Below are 11,188 nucleotides of genomic sequence, written 5' to 3'. Positions count from 1 at the left end.
CATGTATGTTATGTTGCATTCGGACAAGCTTGCTCCTCCTAAATCCAGGCATCATATGGTTACGCTTTACGTAGACTACACCGATTACGCTCTATATTGTTGCATTTGACCAATTTTAGCAGTCCGGATACGAATTTCGTGGGGCTAAAACGGCCGATTATGCCCTAGGTTTGTTCAAGGACGGAAGTACAGTATAACCGGTATTGCAAATTCTAGCACTCCCCAAGCAGAGGTTTAGGCTTCGGTTAATTTTTACGTGATTAAATTCCAAACAACGGTTTTTTCTGGACCATTCCAATTTGCCTCATAATTGTAGGGGTGCATCTGAAATATTACATTGACCGCGAAAACAGCAACTGCAAAAATACAGACGGCGTTGCATGCCTATTTTACATAATAATGATAACTTTATTGCACAATAGTTGTAGATGGTACAGAGTATGGCATCTACTAACTTAAGTAAGTACGTATCAATTACATTTTCATAAGGATAACCTAACTAATACCATGGAGGTAGAAAAAGAGACCTCCATGCTAATACAGAAGTGGGTTGCTAGTATCAGATATCAACTTAAAGGGAACCACGTGTTCGTTCTACCTGCGAACACGAAAACACGACTGTTCAGAACACTCCGTCCGGAGGTCCTCACCTCCTTCACGGAGTAATAAAGGCGTAATAGCATAATAAAGTCATTTCACTTGTCAGATACGATTATAAGGTGACGTTTTAATTGTCCGACTGTGGCACACACCCATGCATGTTGGAATAAAATTCCTATTTCCTTGCCAAACGTAGTTTTCTTTATTATACAAATCCCACGAACACTACGTAACCTCTTTCTAAAACAAGTTACAACTACATCACTGACATAATCATCTCCATCCCTTCAAAATCACACAAGCAGACAAACAAACAAGACATTGACAGTAGAAATATGTATGTCTATTTTTTAAATCCAAGCTAACGCTTAAACGTTGATGTGAATGCAATTTCTAAAGGCTATAAACGTGTGTTACAAATGAAGCATTGGTTGTCTAGTACACTATGAAATACGTAATGTTCAATATACTCAATATATGCTCAGCAGCGGTATAGCAAAGTCTTTGGTTGAGATGCATGCATTTTTTGCAGAGGGCAATGGAATCCAGGCCCCCCATGAGTTGCCCTTCACTTCCTCCAACAGTCGATCCTGGCTTTCACGTTGGAGTTTTTCTTCTTGGGCTGGCGTTTCTTCTCGCTTGGTTGTTCTCCTTCGTCAGCCTTACCAGCGTCTTCATTCGTACTAGCTTCTTCCTTGTCTGCTTGTTTCTTGTCAGCTTTATCTTTAGATGATGATTTCTTATCTGTTTTCTCTCCCTTCTCCTTTTTACTCGACTTGTTGTCACTTGCTTCTTGATCTTTGCTCCCTTTTCCTTTCTTGTTCTCCTTTTCGCTGCCATCATCCTCACTGTTATCTTGCTTAGCACTCTTTTCCTTATTTTCTTTCTTGGTCTTAGCATTTGAGCCCTCTTTCTCCTTGGTTGCTTGTTTCTTGTCAGATTTGTCGCTTGAGGCTTTCTTCTCTTTTTTGTCTTCTTTGTCGTCTTCCTGACTCGACTTCTTACCAGTAGTTTCTTGATCCTTGCTTCCTTTTCCTTTCTTGGTAGCGCCGTCGCTCCCGCTTGTCTGTTCTCCTTAGCATTCTTTTGTTTCTTTTCCGCCTTACTTTCACCAGTTGCTTCCTTCTTGTCTATTTTCTCCTTGTCAGATTTACCTTTATTGGCAGCTGTCTTGCCTTTCTTTTCACCCTCTTCCTCTTGGCTGGACGCCTTGCTACCCTGCTTGCTTTTATCGACATCTTTCTGGTCCTGATTGGAGTCTTCGTTTTCCTTTGTGTCGGATGACGATGAGTCGCCGTTATTGTTAGCCTTTTCCTTGTCACTACCATCTTCTCCACAGGTTTGTTCAGCATCCTTGTCCTGATCTGCTGTCGTCTTCCCTTCATCCGTACTCGCTTCCTCTTCTTTTGACTTATCATTAGTGTCATCATTAGATGCTGCTGCTTTTTCCGTCTTCTTCTTCTCCTTCTCCTCCTGACTGGACTCCTTACTACTTGACTTACTTTCATCGCTTTCTTTCTTTTTATCTCCCTTTTTCTTGTCAGACTTATCGCTGGTGGTTGTTCGGCCTTTCTTCTTTTCGCCCTCCTTTTGGCTGGATTTCTTGCTGCTTGTCTTGCTCTTATCACTGGCTTCCTTCTTATCCGTCTTCTTCTTTGAAGATGCTTTCTTGGTTTTCTTCTCACCCTTCTTCTGCTGACTGGCTTTTTTGCTACCTGTTTTGCCCTTCTCTGCTGCTTCTTTGGGCTCATTGGACGCTTCTTCTTCCTGTTCTGCCGGGGAATTTTCGTCCTTCCCCCCGTTTTCGCCGCTAGCTTCCTCGCCCTGGTTTTGTTCGCTGTGATCTTTCTCTTGATTCTCCTCTGAGGCTTCTCCCTGTTCGTCAGGTGAACTGTTCTTCTTGTCAGCGTTTTCGCCGCTACCTTCCTCCCCGCGGTTTTGGTCAGCATCTTCCTCCTTACTATCCGACTTCTCAGTTCCCTTGGTACTATCTCCTGTTGCCTCTGTGGCCTTGTCTCCAGCTGTGTCTTCTTTATCACCCTCGCCGCCTTCTCCATCAGTTTTAGTCGCTGTGTTTTCGCCATTTACCGCGGATTGATCCGAAGTCTTCTCCTGATTCTTCTGTGATTCTTTCTTCTCATCGCCTTTCTTGTCGGCCTCACCTCGGTCTCTTCCATCCGTATCCATCTGACCACTCCTTTTGTCTTCATCACCACCAGGTTTCTCTGATGTGTTCTCCCCGTTTGACACAGAGTGGTTTCGTTCTTGTTCCTGTGAAGTTTCTGTCTTGTCACCGCTTTTCTCGGCTTTCCCTCCATCTTGCTTGTCTTCACCTTTCTTTGCTTCAGTCGGATGTGAGGTCTCCTCGCTGACTTTTTCTGCCTCATCCGCTCCGTTCACTGCCCCTTGGTTGTCTTTTAGAGACTCATCCTTTTTGGCTTGTGCATTGTCTTTTCCCTCTTGTTTGACTTCTTGCTCCTCCTCTTCCCTGATGCGATCCATGGTGTAGCTAGCTCAGATATCTCTATCTTCTAGGACAGGATATGTGTCGCTTGAAGTCTATTGTTTGACTTTCTGTAATACAATTATGACAGTGATGTTAAAAGAACTGTCGCCATTAAAGTGAAGCAACAGAAACTAAAATTGGACACCTGTCACATCCACTCTCAAAGGTCACATATCATATATGCTCATGAATTATTAATGACATTTTCCCTGCATGTTATTTCAACTCTAAGAGGCTAAAAATTAGTTCTCACCAGGAGGTTTTTGCCATATCTATGTTATCAAGACGCCTATTGGATATTGGATTGGTTGTACGATTTTAAAAAGCTCCATATATATATATGTATTCAAACCTTAGACTAAAGGACAATACAGCATTTCGTAGAAAACATTCTTATACGTCCGTATTGTTGTCAAATTTCCTCCCAAAAGTGAAAGATAAAAACGAAACGCCCTTAAAACACCAAAGACTAACGCCACCTACAATCTAACTGGCGGCGTATACGTAACAACAGAATACAGTGCAATATACATGGATTTGTGCAATGTATGTCAACTACACAATTTCGTACGCTGGTTATTTTATAAGACGCTGTGCTACAGTAACCCTTATTCTGGGACAATTACCAGCTTCAGAGTTATATTAAGGAACAGACAACATAAAAACATTTAGATACCTTCATATACAGCTGCGAGCGAGCTCAATGCCACCGTCTGCCTCTAGTCGCAGCAGTGTTGCCATAAGACTAGACGGTTTTGTTTACACCAATACACTTGATGTTGGCATGGCACTAGCAGGCAATGAAATGCTTGCTGCGATGCACAGCGCTTGTCACCATGGGGAGTATAATTACCGGGCTGCCACGAAGAGGACATGTAGCCATGGTGAAACGAACTACGTGTGTCATTATTTACTGGGGTGTCGACCCCACATTCGTTAGATTGAGGCGTGTCTTATAACATAAGCGGTCGATTGCACGCAAGAACGACATGAAGGAATAAAAAATAACACAAACGATACTAAGTTGCGCGTACCTTCGGAAGGTCCCGGTTCAACATAAATTCTTCACATAATTATATGTTATAAAAACGCAAAATTTGGCTATCATTTCTTAAAAGATCAATATATATTCTAGGGGAATATTCTCTTAATACAATTACGCAATGTCTCCCAGAATGTTTGAAATTCGAAGGGCTGATCATAGTTTCTAAACGCATGACATACACAATAGCATACTAGATGTGTTTATGATGATATGATCTTTGAGTTATGCAGAAAACAGTGTTTATGTGTATAGAAAAAGGCTATTGTATGTCTTTACACATCATTGTTCTACATGGTAGTGATATCGCTGGAAGGAAACGGAAGTGAGACGAGTTGATGATTGATGTATATTTTATTTGCAAGAAAATGATACATGTACAACACAAGCGGAAATTTAAAACTTTCATGCGCACACATGCGAAACAAATTGATGTATTTCTGAAAGAAAATGACGTCCATACAATTCCTGTACAGAGACTGATTTGTTTATCATATTGCTAGTAAAATATAAGATGCGTCTATGCTTGCTTATTACAGTGTAGCATAATAACCACTTTTATACAAATTGTGATAGCATTCATAAACAAACAAACAAATAAACAAACATAAGAACATTCCAGAAAATGTTTTTCAGAGTCATTGCTCATTATTGCGTTTTATATACAAGTAGATTTGACTTGACTTTATTTAGATCCTCATTTAGCGTTGGCATTTAGCTTAGCTATTCTTCTAGTGGTCCATTTGTAGATCGAGCAATAGTGAATAAATGCCTCCTCCCTCTCAGCCAGTCAGTCTTAAAAGACTATGACTAAATGCGCAAAGTAACAAGACAAATCAGATTTGAGCCATTCTTAAGTCATCTTACAGCAAATTGCTTACAACTTCATACAGCAAATGCCTACACATAAAGGCCTTTAGAATAGTCTATTGATGAATGGATTTGGCTGGAATAGACGATGAGGTGTTTGGTCTTCTGAAAAGGATGTGACGAGATAAGATGGTCTACTCAGGCGTGTCAGCAGACGACATTGTCTCTCTTGAGCTAGAGGAAGACGGTGTTGGTGAAGTTGTTTCTCTGCCACTCTGTTCCGAGGACGTTTCGGAGGAATCGGTATCTGATTCGTCGGACGCTTCTTCATCCACCTCTTCATCAGAATCTTCGTCTTGTACAGAGCCGGTGCCGCTTATTGAATCTCCTGATTCCTCAGTGGCGTTTTGATCAGAGTCGTTGCCCACGTCTTGCTCATCAGTACGATCATTTATTTCCTCAGTCTTACGTTTCTTCTTGGAGACACCCCCAATCGTCTCCATTGCCGTTGAGTACATACGGAGAACCTTTACCATATTCGACTTGACGACTTTCTTCTTTTGTTTCTTCTCACTGAAGAGAGTTTCGACCTCATCCAGGCGATCTTGCATGGCGTTCAGTGTCTCTTGTTGCCAGTCGGTCTGTTCCCTGGCCTTGGTGATCTCCTCTGACAGAAGCTGACTCTCACGACTGGTTGTATCCAGTTGGGCCTGCAGGATCTCTGTTATCCAACAGTCTGACTCTGTCTGTGAACCTGTACCGACACCAACTAACTTATTCAGCTCCGCAATCCTCTGGTCCTTGAGTTCAACCTCTTTTTCAAGGTCTTCCTTCATCTTTTCGACAGAAGGCACTTCAGATTCTAACTGTTCGACTATTGGTGTATCCTCGTTCCACGTTGCTTTGAGTCTTCTGACGAATCCTACCAAGTACATTCTGTGTTCCTTTATGGCTGAGCCATATTCAGATGCATCAAACTCAACCTTGAACTCCTCTGCTTTCTGTGGGCTCTCGACATTCGAGATAACTTCTTTCAAACTGTCTCTGGCTTTCTGTAAGTTTTCCACGAGCTTTTCCTCTTCTCTGATTTGGTCGCATTCTATTTCCCACGTACTTTTCACGTTCTCCTGGGGCTGTTCTTGTTCCTCTGGTTCTGATTTATTATTTCCCTTAAGGATGTCTATGACTTCCTCGTCAAAGAGTTGTTCTGACTGGGTTGCGTCTGATTCAGATTGAGGAGCTGATGGCTCTTCTCTATCCTTTACCAGGCCTTTCTTAGATTTAGTCTCATCGTCTCCCTTCTCCTGTTTGGTATCTTTGTTACCTTCACCTGTTGTTGCCCCTCCGTTGTCCTTCATGGCGCCCTTTTTATCTTGCCCAGCGTCCCCGTTAGCACCTGATGTTTCCTGGATTACAGCGCTGTTTGTCTGAGTGCTGTCTGTCCCTTCTTTCGCTGATGAGGCACCAGTCGCCGCATCGTTTTCAGACTCGAGGGCTCGTTTGTCTTCCATGTTGTAGGTTCTGGTGAATCGAGGACATTATATCTCTGTATAATGTCCTTGAATGACTGCAGTGTCTATCCGTCCACGCTGTTAGTCTTCTGTATCCATCAACAGTAGGACGCGAAGTAGATACTGCTTGAGTGACTTATCTTGTCATGCACTTTCACCCCTGATGACGACCTGATGGTCGAAGCTTCTGTGTCCTCAGAGCACAAAACAAAACCATAGCGACCTGTGTCCTTAAAGCACAAAACAAAACCATAGCGACCGCGCAAACGACGTGTTGAATTTGGGACGCTTCATCGGGATTGAGAGGTGTAATTAGTAGATATCAATAATTCAGCACCACAAAGTCACACTTCGATGCACACTTTTGTCGTTTGACATCTGCTCTTACAATATGAGCCAGCTCTCATGTGAATTGCGAGAAGATTAAAGACAGTAAATTGTGCATGCCTGGCGTGTTATGCATTGATATGTAAATGTTCTTAGATACACACTACAAGACGTTTTAGAAACTAACGCCGTACTGCATGCTAGACAAGAATCTAGCAGACGGTTTACTTGGTCAGTGAAACACACGATTTTACCATTCCCAGTGAATCAGATGTCCAGTCAAACAGAGGAAGACACCATGGACAATGGTGGTCCAGCTGATGAAGGAAAGGGCCGGGAAGATCACGACAGCACAGAAACAACATCTGAAAACATGGAGGGCGAAGAGAAAGGACAGACCAATGAGGTACCTGATGGGACTGGGGAGGAAAAGGACCAGAATACGGAACAAACTGATGGGGTGAAGGAAACTACAGACCACCCAGAGGAAAATCACAACCAAGAAGACGAGAAGATAACAAATAGCGGGGATGGTTCTGGCGTTGAAGAAAGTACAGAAGATGCTACTGCACAGGACCAAGAGACAAAGGTAGAGAGCCAGCATGACACATCCGACAACAAGGATGAACAGCCAGGTGAGGACCAGGAAAGTGGAGTAAATGAAGCTCCGGGGAATGTGGAGTCAGAGAATGAAAGCGAAGAAAAGAACGAAAACAGCGATGAGAAGGTAACGAATGAGCCCGATGCACAAAACATTGGAGGTGGTGCAAATGAGGAACATGAGGGTGGGGGAACTACAGAAGAGAAAAAAGGTGAAGCAGAAGAAGAAAGCGAGGAAAAGAACATAAGCAATCAAGAACCAGGAACTGGTGGCGATACTGTAGAAAGCACTGAAGTCGAAAAGGCAGGGAGTGTACAAGAAGAACAGGAAAATGGGGCGGCTGAAGAGGAGGAAAATGATCATGAAGCCAGCGAGGAAAAGGTTGAAAACAGCGAAGATGCAGTGACAGGTGGTGAAGTGCTGGAAAACACTGAAGAGGAACAGACAGCTACAAAAAGCGGAGAACAGGAAAATGCAGGGACTGAAGATGACGAAAAATTAGAACACGAGAGCAAACGAGAGGAAAAGAACGAAAACAGTGAAGAAACGTTAGAGGCAGATGGGACAGAACAAGAACAGCAAAGTATAGTTGCAGAAGAGGAGGAAGAAGACAAAACAGATAATGACGGAGAGAAAGAAAACAATAAAGATACGAGTGACGACGTGGCTGAAGGTAACGAAGTGCAAAGTGCAGTCACTGAAGATGGAGGAAAGGAGGAACATGAGAAAGAAACCGAGGAAAAGAATGAGAGCAGTGAAGATGCCATAACAAGTGTCGAAACAACAGAAAATCCTCAAGAGGAAGTGGAGAAAGAAAGCGAGGACAAGAACGACGACAGTGGTGATGCCATAGCAACTGACGAGGTGGAAGATAATACTGAAGAGGAACAGGCAGATGGACCAAAAGAGGACCAAAAGGATATGCTGACGGAAGATGGGATAGCGGAGGCAGAGAGAGAAAGCGAGGAAAAGAACGAAAACAGTGGTGATGCCATAGCAACTCAAGAGGCGGAAGAAAATACTGAACAGGACAAGGCTGATGGTACACATGAAGAACAAGAGAATATGGTGACGGAAGATGGAATATCGGAAGCAGAGAAAGAAAGTGAAGAAAATAACGAAAAGAGCGATGAAGCTGTAGCGACTGGCAAGGTGGTAGAAAATACTGAAGAGGAAAAGACAGATGAAACAAATGAGAATATGGTGACGGAAGATGGCATGGCGGAAGCAGAGAAAGAAAGTGAAGAAAATAACGAAAAGAGTGATGAAGACGTAGCGACTGGCGAGGCGGCAGAAAATGCTGAAGGGGAAAAGACAGATGGTACGACTGAGCAAGAGACCGAAACGCATAAAGATGAAGGAAAGGTTGAACACGAGACAGACGGTGAAGAAAAAGATGAAAGCAGCGAACTAATAGGAGGAAATAGTAAAGCAGTTGAGGAAGAAGGCCTAACTCAGTCAGTAGACAAAGATGATGAAACAGAAGACGGAAAGGATGGTGAAGAAAAGCGAGACATTGTCGTTGAAGGACTGACATTGGATCCTGATGAGTCTGTCCAGCAGAAAAATGAAGAGGAACTACATGATGTAGACAGAGAGGCAGCACTCGAGAAGAACAGTGCAGAAGAGGTTGAACTTGAGAAAGAGAAGACGCAAGAGACACAGCAGAAGCACGATGAAGATATGCGTGAGTCCACTGAACAGGAGAAGGGCACAAAACAGGAGAAGTCAGAGGAAACACAACAAATGGAAGACGAGGGAGCAAAGGAAACAGAACTGCCAGAAAAGGAAACCGTGCAAACTGTTAACGAAATCGCCGAAGAAGGAATGGGGAATGCTACAGCACAAGACAAAGATCAGCACAAAATTTCGGCTAAAACAGAGAGTAACAAAGAGGATGACATGCACGAAAACGCCACTGAAAATGAAGAATCTGTATTCAAATGGGACCGAGACAGGTCCAAAGTAGAGGATGAACACAAGGGACGTCCGGATATCATGTTGGACGGTATGGCTAGTTTACTAGCACGTCGCGCTATCTTAGAAACCAGATATGTTGAGAATGACGTTGACCTGGAAAATACAGAGAGGAAGGAAGGTGAACTTGAAATCAACAAACGTACCACTAAAACGTACAGCATACTTGATTTGAAGAGGGCTTTGGAGAAGAAGTTGAAGCAAAGGGAGCAATTGAAGACTGCAAAAGCGAAGCTGAATATGGAGCTAAACATGCTGCGAGCTACTTTATATGACAAAGATAAAGTAATCAAAGAGAAGCAAAGGATGTTAGAATTAAAACAGCTTCGCAGCACCAAAGCACCCACTTTTGAGAGCGTTGATTCCGAAACCGATCTTGCGTTCTCCCTAAAGTCTGTGGACCCCCTCTTTCCAAAAATGAACCAAGTCCAGACTTTAAAGATGGAGCTAGAAGACATAGGTTTAGAGCAGTCTTTTCTACGCCAGCAAGCCGAATCCTCCGATTCAAACAATCAGTCGAAACAGCGGGAAGTTGAGTCCCTCCAAGCTGCTGTAGAGGCCCTGCAAGCTGAGGTCACGGCTAAGGAGCAGAAAGCTGAGGAAATGCAGGCTCTGATAAGTGAGCATCAGAGGAAGACTCGTGAATTGGAAGACCGGAGGAAGACTGGCTTTGCACAGAGGGATGACAGTGGCCCGGATAGCGCAGGGAACACCTCCAAGTCTCCAGTTAAACTTAAAGAAGCTAGGGGGATGAAGGATGATGAGCAAAAGATAAAAGAGCAAAAGCAAACAGATGACAAAGAGGAGAAGGGAGAAGATGAAAGGGTAGATGAGGGGGAAATCAACCTTGAGCCAAGAGTGTTCTCAGCCGGCAGAAAGCGGCAGCTGCCGCCGTTAAAGACAAAACCCAGAGTTCGCTACTTAGGGAAGTTACCGGCTTGTCAGGGATGGGAGACGTAAGTTTTTATTCCGAGACTTTCTTGTGATTTACCGATGGAAAGTAGTTTTACTGCGATAGATTTCAGATGGCTCACTCTAGCTTCAATGACAGCAGGACCATTGCAAGCAAATAATGGTGATAGATTGCACAGAGTAAGAGAAGCGTGTAAATGTTTATTGCCGAACGAACATAATGTTCTTCATTTTATGATGTTGACTACTAAGAGGATTTCGTTAAACAAGCCCTTATTTTGGCTGTTATCTTTTAGTATAGGATTCTGTATCATCATGAAAGTACAATATACCAGTTATTTAGCCTTATATAGACCTAATATTAGCCTTATATTTCCTTTCAGGAAGTATAACTTGTGCATTTTGGGTTGTGTGATATTCAATAAATACATTCGGGTGCAATATGAATAATTTGTGATGTTTATCAATTTGTATTCTATAGAAAGACATTCGTAGTGTCAATTTTTGCTGCCATTTGTTTGCCCTTGAAATGTCCCAAACAAAAATGTTGGGTCAGATGTCAACCACACCTCACAATTCCCAGGCAACGCCCTTAGCAACAGTTGCTTGGGTACCAGGCCGTGGCAACGGGACAAGGAAAACAAACGCTTCTTGAATAGCCCTCGCTGAAATGGCATCTACATGACTAAGCCCATGTAAGGTCGTTTTGTATTCTTCAAGTAAAGTTGAAAGTATTTTTCAACGCATCATGATATACATAAGGTTTTGCTTTAACCAAGGTTCAAACAAAGACGACAAAAGAATGACATGTTACAGGATTAATGACGTCTTTATTGGCTTGGTTGAAAAATAAAGGAATCACAAAACCATCAAACATTCCAAGACGTTGGACAAACTGAATA

At 42.9% G+C, this 11,188-nt stretch overlaps 2 protein-coding genes across 2 annotated transcripts; one reads left to right on the top strand and one right to left on the bottom strand.

Annotated features, from left to right (window-relative positions):
• Positions 1–1,168: 1,168 nt before the first annotated feature.
• Positions 1,169–6,469, bottom strand: LOC109479639 (dentin sialophosphoprotein-like). Its single transcript, XM_019781625.1, has 3 exons — positions 5,157–6,469; positions 1,606–3,088; positions 1,169–1,531 (listed from the first exon to the last, which is right to left on the bottom strand). The coding sequence occupies exons 1-3, from the start codon at positions 6,467–6,469 to the stop codon at positions 1,169–1,171; spliced, it is 3,159 nt and encodes a 1,052-aa protein (XP_019637184.1).
• A 630-nt stretch (positions 6,470–7,099) lies between these two features.
• Positions 7,100–10,334, top strand: LOC109479638 (uncharacterized protein DDB_G0290685-like). Its single transcript, XM_019781624.1, has one exon. It carries the CDS (start codon positions 7,170–7,172, stop codon positions 10,332–10,334), a length of 3,165 nt encoding a protein of 1,054 aa, XP_019637183.1. The 5' UTR covers positions 7,100–7,169.
• Positions 10,335–11,188: the final 854 nt, after the last annotated feature.

The sequence above is a fragment of the Branchiostoma belcheri genome, unplaced genomic scaffold (assembly GCF_001625305.1).
Source record: "Branchiostoma belcheri isolate BF01 breed outbred unplaced genomic scaffold, Haploidv18h27 scaffold5, whole genome shotgun sequence".
Classification (NCBI taxonomy): Eukaryota; Metazoa; Chordata; class Leptocardii; order Amphioxiformes; family Branchiostomatidae; genus Branchiostoma; species Branchiostoma belcheri.
Note: the sequence above shows the minus strand (reverse complement) of the source record. Positions and strands in the feature narration are given on the sequence as shown.